This window comes from Entelurus aequoreus, linkage group LG13 (genome assembly GCF_033978785.1).
Source record: "Entelurus aequoreus isolate RoL-2023_Sb linkage group LG13, RoL_Eaeq_v1.1, whole genome shotgun sequence".
In the NCBI taxonomy this organism is placed as follows: Eukaryota; Metazoa; Chordata; class Actinopteri; order Syngnathiformes; family Syngnathidae; genus Entelurus; species Entelurus aequoreus.
In genome coordinates, this window is record NC_084743.1 from 68262100 (window position 1) to 68283334 (window position 21235).

The window sequence follows — 21235 nt, forward strand, 5'->3', positions numbered from 1 at the left end:
TGAACCCCATCTCTCAGATTGTGTCCGCCATTTACCCTTTGCCATCTTTTTGCTTCCGTATACAGTTCAGTTTGCGAGTGAAGAGCTCTCTTTGCTGAGGCGGTGTCATCAATTGTAAGCCCCCGTTTGACTGATTGGCCTTGTAGAGTGTGGAAAGCCCAACAGAGGACTGAGAGTCGGAAGAGCAATTTGTCACTTCAAAGACAGGATGATGCTGTGGGAGGATGGGCTGCGTCTGAGCTCATGGAAAGTCTCCTAACTCACAGGAAAGAAAACAAATGACCACGGTCTGCAGTAAGCCAGATCTGCAAAGACACCAAAAGGATGGCATATTCTGATTACAGAGGTGGGAGCGAGTGAGAGGCAGCTTGTTTGCAGAGAGAGAACATTGTCTTTATGCTGACATTCGTCACAATTAAGCTTAAAAACAATTGCCCACCAGGGAGATTCCAGTTTAAAATTTAGAGTTCAAACTGCTTTTTTTTCCCAACAACACACAGCTATTATTGTCTAAAGCTGGTAACACAAGTGAGTACCAGGAAAACTATGACATGCCTACCTATGGTGATGGCAGAAGTGCTGCCGGCTATGGGGAGCTGCTGTTCTTTGAGGACATTTCAACACAAACTGACATTCTGAAGCAGAGCATGATCTCCTTCCTTTAGAACACTGGTGTCAAACTCAAGGCCCGGGGGCCAGATGTGGCCCGCCACTTCATTTTATTTGGCCCTCGAAAGCCTGGTAATATGTATCAATAGAGTACTGTAACTTTTCTTACTAAATGTATTATTTCTTTCTATTTTGGGAAAAAAATATATATGTACTCCTAATAGCAAATTATGTTAACTTACTGTATATATTCTTTAATTATGCAAAAATATATTCAATAGAAATAAATACTAATAATAATGATTACAAAGCAAGTTATCCATCAAATTGTGCAATGTAAAAGTAGCAATAGATTTCATGGTAAAATAGTGAAATTTACTGTGGTTTTTACAAAATTTTTCTCTAAATGAAAAAAACTGTACTTTTTTTACTGTAATAAACGGTGGTTCCATTTTGGCATTTACAGTAATACACCGAAAATTCTACAGTAGTTGATTTGCGGTATAAAAAAATAAAAAAACTCAGCTCAGGTGCCACAATTTTACTGTAAAATTGCATTTTTTTTATTTACACTAAAAAACAAATGTAAATTTCACAGTAAAATTCTGGCAACTGAGATGCCTTTTTTTTACCATCAAAACAGCAGTACTGTTTTTCCATTTACAGTAATATATGATATACTCAATTTTGAGGTGAAATTATTGCAACTTACCATATTTTTTTACATTTCAGTTTTTAAAGAATCTACTAATAAAATGCATTAAAAAAAAGTGTAATAATAGTATTCACTGTTAGATGCGGCCCTCGGGTGCTAAACATAACTGTGATGTGGCCCTAAGTGGAAACGACTTTGACATCTCTGCTTTAGAAAGTAGATGGCATGGCAGTTTTCCAATGTGATGGAGTAGCCAAGTAGCATACTACTGTCTGCCTCCAGACCTGAACCCAATTGAGCACCTGTGAGACACCTTCCACTCCACCTTCTACATGAGGATGTCTAACATCCACCACCTTTGGCCTGCCATCATGTCCCAATTTGATGTTGATATCGGTCTGACATCAACAACAAAAAAAGTATGTGGTTTGACAGTATCGGCGAGCATCTAAAATCTCTGATATAAATCTTCCGATACAAGCAATTTTGCAGCAAGTTTACTTGTGCAACGCTTAACAGCCAGTTGACATCTAAATGTCCTCCTATATGTGGGTTGCAATCCCGTGACTTAGTTTCAGGCGAACGTTTATTTACCTAAATGCAGATTTAGGCGTAATTTGAAAGGTTTAGAGGCAACGATACAAGCAATCATGAAAACAAATATTTTAAAATGGGATGGCGTGGATTCTTACACTCTTAAGAAAACTTTTTTTTTTTTAAACTTAAACCATTTAACATGTGAATTATACATATATATATATATATATATATATATATATATATATATATATATATATATATATATATATATACCTGTATATATATATACATACATATATATATATATATACACACATATATATATATATATATATATATATATATATATATATATATATATATATATACACACACACACAGTATATACTGTATATACTGATATATATATATATACTTATATATATATATATATATATATATATATATATATATATATATATATATATATATATATATATATATAAAATGTGTTTCATCATCACCAAGAGGTTACGCTACCTCAATTCACTTAACACTAACAGTATTTAAAGAAGAAAAGATAGGAGGCACATCATGTCTTTATATCTGGAGGGGTCTGCAAATTGAGCATTAATCCGTGAAAGACAAAGTTGGACTTATTCGTGCATCGCTAAGTAACGTATTTGGATGACACGAGTGCCGTGCTGCTGTGATCATGACTCTAATGAGAAAAATTATAAGTTTGTTTACAGTTGATTTCCTGCTAAAAATAGTCTCATCTACAATTCATGTCTGCAGTTGTTTTTAGGGTGTGAAGTTCATATTTAGTGTCATTATTTAGCTATAAATGTCCTTGTTGTTTAGCATGAATCTTTGATAGCGATATCAAGATTCAGTATTTACTGTTGAGCCTATGAGAGATTTATTAATCTAGATCAATACTATTAAGGATATTTTCTTGATGCTAACAAATATCACCAAATACGCTATAATGTGGTCATCGGTGTCAAATAAAGCACTTAGCTTTTCTGCACAACAACAACTAAGCTTTTAGTTTCTGTTATGAAAATCGACAATAAAAATACGGTGGATTGGACCAACAATCACAATATTTATTACTAGGACTTAATATGACGTTAGTTTATTTACACAACCAGGTCTACGTAGTTATATTTAGGCATATAGCAACCAAAAAAATAAACTAATTTGTTCTCTTGTCCTTTCTTTACGTTTAGTTCTGCTCTCAAACACTACTAATATAGTAGAGAATAAACTCGACTGCACCACAGAAAGTTTCTCAAATAAATCAAATGTTCAAACATTTTACAAAGTGATCACTGCAGACACAAGCATGGTCCGATCGTATTCCACAAGATGATGAACGTGATATTTTTAAGAGCCATATTCTTCGACGCACTTTAGTTTTATCTCTGACTTTATTACCTTAATGAACCACTTACTTCGGGACTCTATGAAAGCTCTTTCCCATCTCTCTATTTGAACGACTGGAACACCCAAGAACAAAACAGTAATACGGCATTTTCTGCTCAAACTCTACACTCACTGTCACTTGTTTTAATGCTACGCTCAAGCTGCTTGACCATCGTGTCAATTAAGCCACAAAGAAGAAAAACGGGTATGACGTCATATGCAACCCAGCTATAGGCATTCAAGGTCTTTTCTTGTATTTTAGTGATGTCATTTACAAAAGGTAAACATGGCAGATACAAAGTCTCCAAGGCAGAAGCATATTAGACTTAAAGGGGAACTACACTTTTTTTTATGGCTGAAAACTGTATCACGATATACGTGTTTTATATCGGTCGATATCAATATGGCCTATCAAAAAGGACCAGGAGAAAAATATATTGAATGTAAACATTTTTATTTTAAAAAAAAAGGTAACCTTCCTCTGATTATGATTCCCTCTGCTATCTAAACAGAAATGGAAAAAAATGTCACCACAACCACTCAATGTAAACACAATTCTAACATCACATTGAACACTAAACAATAACCTCTTGAAATGAAGGTGCACAAGTAAGGAATATGTAAGAATTGCTAAATAAAGTGTAACAAAATAGTGCAAAGTGTGAAAATGTAAACAGAGAAACCTGAGAAGAAATATTCTAATGCAGGTTTAGTGCCAGGAATTTATGACTGTGCTCAAGGGTGAGTGACAGTGATGGGGACGCTCTGCACAATTCACAGATCACATTGGTCTGACTAGGCTCAGTTTTAAAAAATGCAAATAACTGCCACACTGTCAAGATGACCTTTACTGTTTTATCCACAATTTGCTCTCTGCAGCACTAATTTTTAGTTTCTCTTCTTACTCCATGCAAAGAAACAAGAGACAAGATGGCACAGCCAAAAACTTGATAGTTGTTTGGCGGTCACTTCCTGCGTTGCCTAGTTACCAGAGTGCGCATGCCTTTGTTCATGCAACCAATCTTGCTTTGCAACTTCCGTTTTTTTCCAACGAAGAAGAAAAAAATAAATAATTGAATGTTTTATCGAACGCATTTTTTTTTAATATCAATTAAAGTTAAAGTTAATCTGACTCTTGCCAGATCCTTGTCGCTCGCTGAGCTCCACACAAGTATCTGGGACTTCTCAATGGGAGATGTATTTCAGAAGGCGGGCCCTTGTAAAAAAAGTAATTGTATGTGATTGGATAAACCACTTGTCCGTTATCTTGAATGACATGCTACTTCAACCACTCACATCGAAATCAACCCGTGACGCTGATGAGAGCGAATCTGGGAAATCCAAAACAGAACAGCCGACATATTGGATAACGACTAGGGATGTCCGATAATGGCTTTTTGCCGATATCCGATATTGTCCAACTCTTTAATTACAGATACCGATATAAACCGATACCAACATATACCGATATATACAGTCGTGGAATTAACACATTATTATGCCTAATTTGGACAACCAGGTATGGTGAAGATAAGGTCCTTTTTTTAAAAAAAAATTAATAAAATAAAATAAGATAAATAAATTAAAAACATTTTCTTGAATAAAAAAGAAAGTAAAACAATATAAAAACAGTTACCTAGAAACTAGTAATTAATGAAAATTAGTCAAATTAACTGTTAAAGGTTAGTACTATTAGTGGACCAGCAGCACGCACAATCGTGTGTGCTTACGGACTGTATTCCTTGCAGACTGTATTGATATATAATGTAGGAACCAAAATATTAATAACAGAAAGAAACAACCCTTTTGTGTGAATGAGTGTAAATGGGGGAGGGAGGTTTTTTGGGTTGGTGCACTAATAGTAAGTGTATCTTGTGTTTTTTATGTTGATTTAATAAAAAATTAAAAATAAAAATAAAAAAAACCCAGTACCGATCATTTAAAAAACCGATACTGATCATTTCCGATATTACATTTTAAAGCATTTATCGGCCGATAATATCGGGACATCTCTAATAACGACAGAGCGAAAAGTTAGAGAACTTTTACTGAAACAACGCAGCAATGTCAGTAGACGATCGATGTCGCAAAACAGTTGCAATAGCAGAATCAATGTCAGCACACGACTCCTCGCTGCGTGCCGCCATTGTTGTTTGAATCAAACGGTCGTTTCGGCACTACGTGACATCTATGAAATCCCGCCCGGCGATCCTGATTGGTTCATTATTTTTTGCTATCTTGAAGGAGTTTGCAATGCCCTCGAGCCCAGATCCTTGTGTGGAGCTCAGTGAACTACAAGGATCTGGTGAGAGTCAGGTTAAGTTAAAGTGCCAATGATTTACATTTCTATCGTGATTTATATTTTGATATCGTTTTATCCCCCCCACCCTATTCACTTAAATTTATAGACAGCAAAAGTCCATTCCAGACAGTTAGTGTAGGTTAGTGTTTTTCATACCTACTATTGAGTCATTGTACCTGTTTAAGCCTGTTCTAACATTCCACACTACAAAATAATACAAGAATGTATGATTTGTGCTGATCAATATAGGTATCAGCCAATCTAAGAATTGGTATCGCAAGTGAAAAAGCAGTTTTGGGACATCCCTACTAGTATTTTCCTCATTTACCAAGGGGATTTCATGTCATTTCTTTTAAATTTGGACAAATGAGTCTGAGAGCTGCATGTGGTTGTGTTTGACCGCAAGATGTTCCTCTGAACATTCGCTTTACCTTTTTTAGTAGTGGTCTGATACAGAAATGATCTCAACTTGTTTCAAGGTCTCTGATGCAACTCCCAGAGATATTTCAGACCAACGGACATGTGGTCAAAAACGCCTCATCTACCGACTGGGGATGTCCGACGCAAACGTATCAACCAGCGGCTGCTGACACTTTCCAAGTGCAACATGAGTGAAGGAGCGGTGCTCATTGCTAAATTACCGCTATTTCTCTTATCTCTGTGTTGATACTTGAGGCATGTTTTAGGGAGGAGAGTGCGGAGGGAAAAAAATGTCAAAACACTTCAGCGTTTCACTTCAACACTGGCATTTACTTTGTAGAACACAGATGCTTTAGGCGAATTATTTTGTATTTGATGATCACTATCTGATTGTTTGGATTTCAGATTGTTGTGTGTCTCTATGAGAATGATCCCTGCTGCTTTTTCAATTCAGTCTGCTGCTATGTTCGTGATGTGAGAGATCAAACCTCATTATTAGGAGAATTAGACAGGAGCCCGATTGCACCAGGAGGAGATGAAATACAGTCTTACCACTGATGTGACGGTCCTTTTTTTGTAATTGAGAAATCGTATTTCATAATAGGTTATTTTAGTGAGTGGGTCTCCTATCTGATTGGTTTTATCTAAGCTTTTCTGCTCACAAAAAGAAACAACATTGAATTTTCCACTGAAAACATCTTGAACTTGACTCAATGCTGACATGTCTTCAGAGTTTTACTTTGGCCTACAGAACTACAGTGTATTGTATTTTAAATACAACCCAAGACATTGTCAAACCAACCTTTACATAAAAGTATTTTTAACAACTAACTTCACAGCTGTGTGCCTTAGTGTAGCTCAAACTTTTCTTGTTATATTCTTCTTGTGTCCTTGACGACACAATGTCCTTTTCAATCCATACCACTGCACACATACACTCTTTTGAATAACTTAGTCGTGATCCACCTTCAACATTACCAACTAACAATGTTTACGGTAACTGAATTCCTAAATCAATAGTAAATCCATGGTAATTTTTTTAGAATCCATTCCATAATGTAACTCTAATACATTATGGAATGGATTGAGCAAATAAATCAAACAATGTGACAGTATTATCATGGCTAAGAAAATGTTAAAACAAAAAGTGTTCACAAAGTACAAAGAAGAATCTTGATAAAAAATGTTGAACCTTATTAAAAAATGAGATTATTTTATTCATCTCAACTAGGGCTGCACGATTAATTGTAATCGAATCGACATTGAGGTTTTAATTAATGCTGTAAACAACCGCAAGAGGCAAGTTTTTTTCCTGTCACCAGGATTTGAGTGACAGACATGTTGGCCAATGAGAATATTGAGCCAAGCGTTTGTTCGTCTTAGCTTCAAACAGGAGTAAAGACGTTTTACTTTGTGCATCGCTCTCAGCCCCAGAGCGCCTTTATGTAACTGTAGAATTAACTGAATGCAGTGAGTCATCTTTTCACTCATTCACAATCTTTGTCTCAGCAGACACGCCAACACACTCGCAGTACAGAGAGAGCCTCGTGACTCCCCAGTGAAAAGTGCCACAAAGTAACACGAAGTAGGAAGAAAAAAATAAGATAATAAAGCAAAATGTCCCATTGTGGGCATATTTTGGCTTTAAATCTGTTGGGCGATATGAACCTATCAACACAAACGATCGAGCGAAAATGACGTGATAGAAATAAAAAAAAGACTGGGGGAAAAAAATGCACTTTAATGGGGAACTGCACTCTGTCTGCCTATTGTTCACAATCATTATGAAAGACATAAAGACGGATGGATTTTTTTTTAATGCATTCTAAATAAACAAACGTAAATAAGTCTGCTTACAGCGAAGTCATGGGGAGGTCCTCTATTCTGTCCAATAGTCCATTTGCAGTTCTCCATTTACAGTTTATGACTTGAATATTAACCAAGTATTAGTGATATTGTTATTATAAGCGCTAACGCAGACAAACTATTTATAGAGGCGCCATGATTATGTGTGCGGATGTTTACATCGAGTGGTCTGCTGTTTCCTTGCTTCCTTGCTCCCTGTAAGTTTATTGTAGATCATAAATCAAGCCTCTCACCTGGATAGTAGAAAGATGAGGACATATTCCAACAAGTGGGTACATTTTGACAGCCAATTTAGACTCGGGAATGGCGAAAACGACAAAAAGCGCTTATTTCGCCACCCACCCGTATTCTTTGCGAGGATATAATATATATACATCCCAGCAGTCTGCATCCTAATGACAGCAGACCTTGTACAGTAAGTGATGCTTTATTATGTTTGTTGGCTCTTATGAAGTCTGCAGTGAGTCTTCAACGATGTGGAAGGAAAAAAAAGCAAAGGTGATGCGTTCTTTAAATTAATGCGCTGCGTTTGTTTAAAATAGGGCTGGGCCGATAATACAATCCATCCATCCATCCATCCATCCATCCATCCATCCATCTTCTTCCGCTTATCCGAGGTCGGGTCGCGGGGGCAGCAGCTTAAGCAGGGAAGCCCAGACTTCCCTCTCCCCAGCCACTTCGTCCAGCTCCTCCCGGGGGAATCCCGAGGCGTTCCCAGGCCAGCCGGGAGACATAGTCTTCCCAACGTGTCCTGGGTCACAATATCAAATTATATCGCAACAGACACAATCGATATCAAAATAAAATGCATTTGATAAAATATTTGAGACAGACAGAGGTCGGAAGAAGCCAGAAATTATTAAGCAAGATTGGGAATGCAGAAAACAGGAAAACAGGGAACAGGAAGGTAACAGCCAATGACGTAACAGTATCAACTACACATTTCCTGCTGTTCGGCTCCCATTTGCAGACCGTAATAGAGGAGCACAGGGGAGACGTTCCCTCCTGGGCCGATGTTTTAGTCGGGTGTAACACCCTTAACTTCACCCGACAATGGGTCTGCTAAGCTCTGCTTTCGGGTCGGAATGACTAGGCCGCCTATCCATGACACTTTGTTTGCTTTATTCTTATTTCTGCAGGACACAACCCGACACATTCGCCACTACTGCTGCATGTTACCGCTCCCCACTCACTCACCCAATACACTGCCATTCCTAAAAGGAGCACACACACACACACACACACACACACACAGGCTACTCTCATAACACTAATGTGGTTGTGCCGTCTTTCTACCTTGCTGTGGATTCTCTGCATTGAGTGAAAAGACAAACTGTGATATATTGACATATCAACTCAATAACAGAAACTTGTTTTTATTTTTGTTGATTTTAATGCAGACGTGCAGCAACATCCTGACACTTCCAATATGTCCGTTTAATGAGTAGCTTCCCAAACTACTCTGTGTAGTGTCAATAGTTTATACACTACTGCCATCTGGTGTCTCAAATCTGCAACTACCTTCAAATCTACTTTAATTATTTTATTATCTCAGCCGCGCCCATCCTACCTGGCTAGACACTCTCTCCACTGATAAATAGCACCCTTGGTAAGTTGTAAATTGTTTTACTGTATTTATTGGCAGGCTTAAATAAGTCATAAAAAGTATCAATAAATATCAATATCGATCAAGATAAAAACATATATCGTGATATAACTTTCGGGGCATATCGCCCAGCCATAGCTTAAAATGATCAAAACACGTAAATAATAAATGTTAATATAAAAGGTCCCCGTTACTACATATACTTACATCATGTAAATAAAACCGCAATGGAGGTGTTCAGATGTTTTTTCAAGGGCTTTATAGGCAAAATAGAGCGGTTATCGGCTTCATTGTAAAGTGGACTTTGGATAACATTTATTGAATATTTAGAATGCATAAAAAAACTAAACAATTATTGTGAACGATGGGCAATATTTCCCAAAAAAGTGCAGTTGCCCTTTAAGATGTTCAATATTTATTTAAGTTAACTTTTTGCTTACAGAGATGATTCCATTTTATTCTTTGTTTGTTTATTTAGGATACTAAAGGTTTTTACCTTCCAATTACAGTACGATGGTCATTACAGTCATGAGAAATGAAGGTTTATATAATTTTAAATTAATATTTGCATGAATAATATATATTTATATTATGATTACATTATATTAGAAACACTGTATAGTTTTTATTGATTATTTCTTCCGTTTAAAAGCATAATGTAGACAAAATCTCTGAGTCTGTCTGCATAAAGCCAAATATTTTTTGAAGTAAATTACTGCATATTGTTTTAATGTGTGGCACATTCAGATAAGAATATGTTGATTGACAGTCTAAAAGTAACATCTCCCTTCAATTGTTATTTTCTCAGTTTTATGCATTTTTATGTACGAAATGCAAACATTGCAAATTGAATCGCTATTTGAGAGAAAAATCGCAACTCAGATTTTTTCTCAAAATTGTGCAGCCCTAATGTGAACCATAAACTACTTAACTATTTTTATGATAACTTTATTTATTGTTTTTGTTTAGAAAATATTTACCATAGTTATTCACTGTTGTTACACCTTGAGTACAAACAAATGTGTTAAAAACTGCTATGATATTAAAAGGGGTAGGATTACATAAGATGTGTTTACGCCTACTACTTTTCAGACATGTTGTAATGAGAAAATGGAAATATGTCATGAACTGTATTGTAATTGTATGCATGTTCGAAATAAACTAACACCATAACCATGTGTGTAACAGGTACAAAAAGTACTTGCCCACAATGACCTTTTTTATGAAAACTACTGAATTACAGTAGGATGGGACAGTAAATGAGATTCAAAATGTACCCAAAATAATTGTATGCTGTCGATTCGCAAAAAGGAAAAAGTCCAAACTAATGGTAACATTCAGTATCGCCACAGGCTGACAACATTAACATGTCACATGCATCCACTGTGAGCTAAGTAAACCAAAATTATAAAAAAAAACACATTTTCATTATAAAAAGTACATGGTCAGTAGAGAAGGTCGACGCCATGAAAATGGCATCTAATATCACTTGAGGCGACGTCGAGAACGGTGTTTCTTAATCATAGGGCCTATTGTTGGGCCACGAGTGCCCCCTAGAGAGCTGCCAAAATCAGTTGTAATACACTTTTCCACCACTTGTGGCAGTAATGACAATATTAAACAAACAGAAGAAGTCTGTAGCTAAAGTCGGAGAAGTTAAGCGCAAGAATTATGACTAAAGTGGTAAGGCTGTATTTTCATTTGCACTCTAATTTTATTGACAGTTTATCTAAGAAACATATTTTTTAAATTATTTATTACTAATTTAAGTCATTTTTTAATCGGTTATTCATGAGTTCCTTTATGTAGTATATTTAGTTGGTACTTATTTGTATAATCAGCCTGAATTTTATGTGTTGAATAAATAATGTTTGGGATTATCAAATGCGTTCATATAAAAAAATATTGTAAGTACCGTATTTTTCGGACTATAAGTCGCAGTTTTTTTTCATAGTTTGGCCGGGGGTGCGACTTATACTCAGGAGCGACTTATGTGTGAAATTATTAACACATTACCGTAAAATATCAAATAATATTATTTAGCTCATTCACATAAGAGACTAAACGTATAAGATTTCATCGGATTTAGCGATTAGGAGTGACAGATTGTTCGGTAAACGTATAGCATGTTCTATATGTTATAGTTATTTGAATAACTCTTACTATAATATGTTACGTTAACATACCAGGCACATTCTCAGTTGGTTATTTATGCGTCATATAACGTACACTTATTCAGCCTGTTGTTCACTATACTTTATTTATTTTAAATTGCCTTTCAAATGTCTATTCTTGGTGTTGGGTTTTATCAAATAAATCTCCCCAAAAAATGCGACTTATACTCCAGTGTGACTTATATATGTTTTTTTCCTTCTTTATTATACATTTTCAGCCGGTGCGACTTATACTCCGAAAAATACGGTAAGTTCAATATAATTAATTGAATATGATTAAAATCAAGAATAAGATTATTAATTCAGTGTTAATATTTGAGTGTGCCCCAGGCCCCTCTGTAGTGGAAAAGTTGGCCCCCGAAGTCAATAAGGTTAAGAACCCCTGGTCTAGAATGTGTTCTATACTAGAGAGACCACCAGGGCCATCTTTGTTGTTTTTCATCATTCGCAGCATGCTACTCACCATGGTGCAGCTGCCTTCTGCGTCGTAGTCCAGAAGGCCCAGTCTACACAGAGCTTTTTCGTTCCTCAGCCAGTATTCTGAAGAGTCCAACACGCTGTTGCTGCACAGCACCTAAAACACAGATACACCACCTCTCAGCTACAGCACCACTTACACATTCACTTTCAACCGTCAGCCTCTGTATTTCCTCTTCAGGTTAACAGGATCAATCCACCTTTTTCCAGGACCTTCACGACTCCACAGCTGCCAATCCATAACCTGTCAGCTCACCAGACAGTGGCTATTATACATGCAAAGGAATTGTCCTCTCCCAGGGGTGGACAATTTAATGACGCCTTTAAGATGAAAACGGTGCTGCTGTGTTTGTCACACAGATAGATGAAAATGTTTTGTAAAGACAATTGACTCCTCTGTTTTAATAAGCACCCCATTACATTGTCACTTTGCTTCGAAAGCTGCTAAAATGGGGGTTCGCTGATGCAGACAGATATATCTTAAATTGCAAAGTCGATGTGAGGCAATGTGAAATAACACATTCCAAACGTGTGAAGTGAAAATGAGAAAATCAAGCCATTCGCTTGTAACATTTATTTATCTATTCAGTTTTTGCAGTTCCTTTACAGCTGCAAGCCAAATATTTAAAATTTAACATTCTCTCTTCTTAATGCTAAACATGGAACCATGCACGCTAACAACAACACGGGCGGTATAGCTCGGTTGGTAGAGTGGCCGTGCCAGCAACTTCAGGGTTCCAGGTTCGATCCCCGCTTCCGCCATCCTAGTCATTGATGTTGTGACATTGGGCAAGACACTTTACTCACCTGCTCCCAGTGCCACCCACACTGGTTTAAATGTAATTTAGATATTGGGTTTCACTATGTAAAAGCACTTTGAGTCACTAGAGAAAAGCGCTATATAAATATAATTCACTTCACTTCAACACACAAATCCCATTCCAGTCTGAGAAAACTGCTCATAGGTAAATGTGAAAGAGAACAAAAAAACAAATAAATCAATAAACAAGCTTTTACAGTTTATTTTTAAGTCCACACAGACATTGACAAAGTGGTCACTGCAAACTCAACAAATTGTGTTGTTGACTCAGCTGCACTACATTCAGTAGCAGCCACACTTTCACCACCTTTTTTCCATTTAGGCTACACCAGGGCTCCCCAAACTACGGTGCGGCCCGCCAGCGTCCACAATCTGGACCACAGGATGTCCCAAGTTTTTATTTATATATCTACTATCACAACTATATATATATATATATATATATATATATATATATATATATATATATATATATATATATATATATATATATATATATATATACACTACCATTCAAAAGTTTGGGGTCACCCAAACAATTTAGTGGAATAGCCTTCATTTCTAAGAACAAGAATAGACTGTCGAGTTTCAGATGAAAGTTCTCTTTTTTCTGGCCATTTTGAGCGTTTAATTGACCCCACAAATGTGATGCTCCAGTAACTCAATCTGCTCAAAGGAAGGTCAGTTTTGTAGCTTCTGTAACGAGCTAAACTGTTTTCAGATGTGTGAACATGATTGCACAAGGGTTTTCTAATCATCAATTAGCCTTCTGAGCCAATGAGCAAACACATTGTACCATTAGAACACTGGAGTGATAGTTGCTGGAAATGGGCCTCTATACACCTATGTAGATATTGCACCAAAAACCAGACATTTGCAGCTAGAATAGTCATTTACCACATTAGCAATGTATAGAGTGTATTTCTTTAAAGTTAAAACTAGTTTAAAGTTATCTTCATTGAAAAGTACAGTGCTTTTCCTTAAAAAATAAGGACATTTCAATGTGACCCCAAACTTTTGAACAGTAGTATATATATATATATATATATATATATATATATATATATATATATATATATATATATATATATATATATATATATATATATATATATATATATATATATATATCATTAATCTCTAGTTGTGATAGTAGTAGTAGTGGGCCATACCACAGAAGGTGGCTGAGAACAACAGGGCCAAGGTTCTTCCAGACTGACAAACACCTTCTGGCTAACCAACCAGACATAGTGGTGGTGCACAAAGAGCAGAAAAGGGTGGTGGTTATAGATGTGGCAATCCCAGCTGACGCCAACATCAGGAAGAAGGAACATGAGAAACTTGAGAAGTACCAAGGGTTGAAAGAGCAGCTGGAACGGATGTGGAAGGTCAAGGCTAGCGTGGTCCCCGTGGTAGTGGGGGCGCTCGGAGCAGTAACCCCCAAACTGGGAAAGTGGCTCCAACAGTTCCCAGGAACAACATCTGAAGCCTCAGTCCAGAAGAGCGCAGTCCTAGGAACAGCCAAGATACTGCGCAGAACCCTCAAACTGTAAATGTTGAGGTATATTTAGTGTTTGGTGCAGCCGGACCAAAGCAGAAAAAAGAAGACTGAGGAGAAAGGAGAAAATGTGGGGACAAGACGCTGGCTTAAACACACTGGGAGCAGCGACAGAGACTCGCTAGTGAGAAGCACAATAATTTAACAAAAATTAAAAGGGAAAAACGATGATTGGAAAGCCAAATGCGGCTTTAAACCGGATGAGCATCAACATGGAGAATGAGCCAGAATGCTGAATCCATTGAAAAGTGCCGGCAACAAAAAAGACAACACAAAACCCCCTCACCCAGTTATTCTAACTGGGGGGGACAACTGTTCCATATTTACTCAAATGCAATTTTTGCTGACAGAGATTGAGAGTCAATTGTATTTTATTTTATTGTTTACTTATTTAGGATATTTAAAAGTTATTGATGTTTTAATTACGGCGGTAAATAAAAAGTTCATTGCATTTAAAAGATTTACGTGTATCCAGGGATGTAACAATAAACGGTAACATTGATAACTTTGCTAAAATTTCTGATGGTTAGTAATTAAAGTTAAAGTTAAAGTACCAATGATTGTCACACACACACTAGGTGTGGTGAAATGTGTCCTCTGCATTTGACCCATCCCCTTGTTCACCCCCTGGGAGGTGAGGGGAGCAGTGGGCAGCAGCGGTGCCGCGCCCGGGAATCATTTTTGGTGATTTAACCCCCAATTCCAACCCTTGATGCTGAGTGCCAAGCAGGGAGGTAATGGGTCCCATTTTTATATAGTCTTTGGTATGACTCGGCCGGGGTTTGAACTCACAACCTACCGATCTCAGGGCGGACACTCTAACCACCAGGCCACTGAGTAGGTTATATCGTTATAAGCTCTAATTATTGATAAACAGTGATTGATAATTGCACTGTGATCAAATTCATGGACTGACTGGCGCCAGCTCACTAGCTCAAATGCGAACATGAAAACAGGAGACATTAATGTCTTTTCCCATTTAGAAACAACATACATTAATGTAAGCCAGTTTTTTTTTTAACCATAGGCCCGTTGTTATATTGCGAGCACACCTTTGAGGGCCGGCAAAAAATATATTTTTCTCAGCTGTGGTCTGTATGGGCTGGAGCGATACTCAGTTGTAATACATTTTTCCACCACTTGTGGCAGTAATGACAATATCAAACAAACTTGAGAAGTCTGGAGCTAAAGTCAAAGAGAAGTTTCTTAAGCAGAATATTTATAACTAAATTGATTAAGCAGTATTTTCATTTGCATTTTGATGTTGACAGTTTAGTTAAAGGCCTACTGAAATGATTTTTTTTTATTTAAACGGGAATAGCAGATCCATTCTATGTGTCATACTTGATCATTTTGCGATATTGCCATATTTTTGCTGAAAGGATTTAGTATAGAACAACGTCGATAAAGTTCGCAACTTTTGGTCTCTGATAAAAAAAAACCTTGCCCCTACCGGAAGTAGCGTGACGTTGTCAGTTGTTCACTCCCTCATATTTTCCTATTGTTTTCAACGCAGCTAGAGCGATTCGGACGATTACCCCATTAATTTGAGCGAGGATGAAAGGTTCGTGGACGAGGAACGTTAGAGTGACGGACTAGAATGCAGTGAAATACATATTTGTTTTCGCTCTGACCGTAACTTAGGTACAAGCTGTCTCATTGGATTCCACACTCTCTCCTTTTTCTATTGTGGATCACGGATTTGTATTTTAAATCACCTTGGATACTATATCCTCTTGAAAATGAGAGTCGAGAACGCGAAATGGACATTCAGTGCCTTTTATCTCCACGACAATACATCGGCGAAACGCTTTAGCTACGAGCTAACGTGATAGCATCGTGCTTTAACTGCATATAGAAACAAAAAAAATAAACCCCTGACTGGAAGGATAGATAGAAAATCAACAATACTATTAAACCGTGGACATGTAAATACACGGTTAATGCTTTCCAGGCTGGCGAAGGTTAACAATGCTGTGCTAACGACGCCATTGAAGCTAACTTAGCAACTTAGCAACCGGACCGCACAGAGCTATGCTAAAAACATTAGCTCTCCACCTACGCCAGCCAGACCTCATCTGCTCATCAACACCCGTGCTCACCTGCGTTCCAGCGATCGGCAGAAGGACGAAGGACTTCACCCGATGCGTTTGGCGGCCCGGAGACGTAGGAAGTCAAGGTGAGGTCGCCGGCTAGCGCGTCTGCTCTCCAACAAAGTCCTCCTGGTTGTGTTGCTGTAGTCCGCCGCTAATACACCGATCCCACCTACAACTGTCTTCTTTGCAGCCTTCATTGTTCATTAAACAAATTGCAAAAGATGTCCAGAATACTGTGGAATTATGAAATGAAAACAGAGCTTTTTGTATAGGATTCTACGGGGTACCATAACTTCCGTTAAACTGACTTCGTCACGCGCATACGTCATCATACCGCGACGTTTCAGCCGGATATTTCCCGGGAAATTTTAAATGTCACTTTATAAGTTAACCCGGCCGTATTGGCATATGTTGTAATGTTAAGATTTCATCATTGATATATAAACTATCAGACTGCGTGGTCGGTAGTAGTGGGTTTCAGTAGGCCTTTAAACCTTTTCTTATTTTAGCATAACATAATTGTATGTACATTTATTGTTTGTCAGTTATTTATGAGGACCTTCTTATGCAGTATGTTTCGTTAGTACTTATTTTTCATAATCAGCCTGACCTAAGCCTAAAGTTAATGTATTAAATAAATGTGACCTGTGCTGGCAAAATGAGTCACAATGAGGAAATTTTAAAAACTGAGTTATTGTTATTTACACATTCTCCATCTAAACACCTTCAAAATGATATATGGTTTGTTGGAATCGGACAGAAAATGACCGAGTTACATCCGATTGAAGTTGACCAAGTTTGAGGGTCCGTTTTGAGAAAAACCAGCTTAAAGTTTACTGTTCCAGAACAGAATGTTCCAAAACAAAACTCCATAGCAACCATACCTTAAAAGTCCTTGTAGCAACACCAAAATTGGTACAATTAAAGTCAAATCCCATGTCTAAAGGAAAAATATATATTCAACTCTATTGAAAACGGTTATGTACAAAAATTTCAACACTGTTATGTCAGTTTTTTTGTTCACTGGTCAGTTTGTCAGCTGGTCAGCTGTCCGTAATATTCCTGACCAGCAGCACTAAGAAGATTCGCCGACTGCAGTGAATTTAGCGCACTTGCAACCGCCTGTGTACCCTCTCCACCTTCTAAATCCATTACGGAATGTAAAACAGTCTAACTTATCCACAAAAATAATAATTAAATGTTCGAAAATCACCTTTTTTCACCAAATATTCAGCTCGAATTACTGTGTTGTTTTTCATCAGGGCGCTGCCATGATACCACAATGCACCGCACGGGGTGATTCAACCAATGAAGGTACGCCTCACAGCGACCGCTTAGCAACAAGCCGGATTTGTTTACGTCGGGACAGGTTTAAAAACTCGAATTATATTGGTTCAGAATGGCGTCATCAGGAATTCCATGCTCATTTTTAGAAAGTACGTAAACTTGGCGTCACAATGATACCAAATATGGCTAGGGGGATTCCCCCTTATTGCCGCGAGTGAGCGTTGAAAACACTTGATTTTCTCAAGGAATTTTAACACAAAGGACTAATTTCTGAAGACATACCTCGTACAAAACCTTCAAATAAAGGTGATTTAAGATGTTTTCTTGCTATTTCGATGATTGGGATCGCTAGATTGTGGCTTTATGGACTCATTTTTGTGAAAATCTCAATTTCAACCAAGATACATTTTTTTCACTTATTTGCCTGTAGGTCAAAATTAGCCTGTGCGTATTCCGACTCATTTTGCCAGCACGGGTCACAAATAATCATCTTTGTGATTAACACGTGCTTTCGTATCATTTGACATGGTTGTTAAACTTTAAGTAGGTTAGATGTAATTATTGAATATGATGAAAATCTAGAGTAAGATTACTAATTCAGTGTACATAATTGAGTGGGCCTTGAGCCCCTCAGTAGTGGAAAAGTTGAGCCCCGAGGTAAAAAAAATAAAAAAAATAAAAAAGGTTAAAAAAATAAAAAAAACCCTGGTCTAAACGTATATAAACACAGAGCTTCCCCTACATGTAATTGATCATGGCACTCCACTGTAACCAAGAAAAAAAGACACCTTAAAAATTGTGTTTCTTTAAAGTGAAAACAAATTAGGTATTATGTATATATATAGCGGTTTATTTACGCACTATTGCTACACCAAAAATTCAGCCACCCACAAAGACTTTGATCACCGAAACAGGATGTTGTGATGACGTACATAAGACGCGCACTACTGTCTGGAGCGGAGGCAGCCTGTCTGCAATGTGGTCATACTCTAATATATCCGAGATATACCCGAGGTCAGCGATCTACAAGATGTGCAATGTGCAGTTATTAAGATGACAGTTGCGCTCTTTTCAGTAGATAAATTGTGCGCGGGGCCAGTGTCTACACTAAGGCTATGTCACATGAATTGTTTTTAAAGTAATAACTTTGTGGAACGAAAAAACCCCACATGTAAAAAAAACACTGTGTTTACTTTTTGATATCAATATAAAACAGAGCAGTTTGGCTAATGAAAATAAAGTCAAATAAACAAGCTTCGTTCTTCAACAACAAGACCATGTGTTTCAGTGCAACAGTTTCCATCCATCCATTTTCTACCGCTTGTCCCTTTTGGTGTCGCGGGGGGTGCTGGAGTTTGGCCAACAAAAATAAACACGAGTAATACCTCTCACAATTAATACACAATCTTTGTGCCTCACTGAAAACACATCCGTTCAATTCGATGAGATGACAATACATTTAGCTAGTGTTGATGTTATTGGACAACTAACAAAGTTGGCAGTTAAAAAAAAAGACGAGTGACCATCTCAGTAAACAAAATAAGACTTTATAAACAAGTTGTGGCAACGTTCCCTACACATCGCCTGCTGTATGGCAAATCGGGACAAATGCTTCTGTCTCCAATACTGTCCACACCTGTCGTCATCTAATAAGTGCGCTCTTAAATGCACTCCGAGATTCCACGAAAATAGAAGAGAGTGAAATGAAGTGAAGCGAAGCAATCGTCTCCGTTTTCTCGGAGGGAACATCTCCAGAGCAAAGTCTGTGTAGTTGCCGTCATTTTTTTCCAAGTCTAACGGTGCTAGTGCGCAAGAGCAGCGGCACTTCTGTTTCCAGAAAGTAAGTAAAAAAAAAGGTCGGTTTTTCGGTAATTACAAATTTAAACAGTATTACTAACCGTCTGGAATTTTACCGCGGTGGGTGGGGGGGTGTATATTGTAGAGTCCCGGAAGAGTTAGTGCTGCAAGGGGTTCTGGGTATTTGTTCTGTTGTGTGTATGTGGTGTTACGGTGCGGATGTTCTCCCGAAATGTGTTTGTCATTCTTGTTTGGTGTGGGGTCACAGTGTGGCACATATTTGTAACAGTGTTAAAGTTGTTCATACGGCAACCCTCAGTGTGACCTGTATGACTGTTGATCAAGTATGGCTTGCATCCACTTGTGTGTGTGTAAAAGCCGCATATATTACGTAACTGGGCCGACATGCTGTTTGTACGGAGGAAAAGCGGACGTGACGACAGGTTGTAGAGGACGCTAAAGGCAGTGCCATTAAGGCACGCCCCCAATATTGTTGTCCGGGTGGAAATCGGTAGAAATTCGGGAGAATGGTTGCCCCGGGAGATTTTCAGGAGGGCACTGAAATTCGGGAGTCTCCCGGGAAAATCGGGAGGGTTGGCAAGTATGGTTACATCCCTAGTGGTAGGCCATTTGTTATCCTTATCAGCACCATACTCAATCTCATTGTGTATTTTTAGTGACATGACATGCTACCCCCCTAAGGAATAGACCTGTGTAGGCTGATAGTCCGGTTTAACGTGACATAGACTCACATCATCTTGTAATGGAAAGTTGCTGCTATAGGTCAGCCCAATAATACAGTCGACATCACATTGTGTCTTAACAGGGCTTTCAAGCAGAAGTCAGTTAAGATTGTGAGCGCTGCAGGCTAATTAAAAGCCCATGAGTGTGTGTATCCGCACTCCAATACACACACACACACACACACACACAGAGTAAGGTACAACGCACACACTCAAAGGAAATTCAATCTCGCGTTTGCCTCAGCCCATTGATCTGTGCAATTCTCCCTCCTATCTCACTAAAAGTGGGAGATGATAAATCTACTCGGCCGCACCAAAGGCCGGGCAGTCCCTCTTACTGCTCTACCTCGGTGACACCCACTAAAAAAGAAATGAAAAAGTTCATCCAAACACCAACATGCATGCACACACGTGTAAAGAGAGCAGTCATCCACATAGTTGCTAAATCATTTTCTTCTTACCTTCTTACAAGCGCTGATGGAGGAGGCCACCGTGCTCTCTGTGCTGCCCCCCTCTGCCTCCACAGCCTCCGAGCCTTCAAACATGGCAGATGACTGGAAGTTACTGTAGGACAACAAAAATGACAACAGTGTTGACTTAGTCAGAGCAGAGTCTTGTCAAACACTAAACATCTCGCTTTCGAGGGGTCTTGGACACAAAGTATGTGCCAAGTTGAGCGGCACGCTGCCCGTCGCATATGTTCGTACGTGTCACGCTTGGAATGAGTCAATGTAATTAGCCGTCAGTGGGAAGCTCTTTATTGTGCCCATGCAGGCTTCCTTGAACAACACAAGCATTTATTTCCAGCTCAGTTTCTGGACGTCTCTGTGCAGCTGACCCTACTGAGCCCGGAAGAAGATCCCCTATGACTAGCT

General features: G+C 38.1%; 1 protein-coding gene across 4 annotated transcripts in view; it reads right to left on the reverse strand.

The window, feature by feature from the left end:
• LOC133663650 (A-kinase anchor protein SPHKAP-like) overlaps positions 1-21235 on the reverse strand; it is a 93154-nt gene that overhangs the window by 57602 nt on the left and 14317 nt on the right. For all 4 annotated transcript variants that reach the window (XM_062068293.1, XM_062068292.1, XM_062068294.1 and 1 more), the window contains exons 2-3: positions 20822-20924; positions 12046-12156 (exon numbers count right to left, since the gene is read on the reverse strand). In XM_062068293.1, the coding sequence (XP_061924277.1) occupies positions 12046-12156; positions 20822-20924 (214 nt within the window). The remainder of the gene's footprint in view (positions 1-12045; positions 12157-20821; positions 20925-21235) is intronic.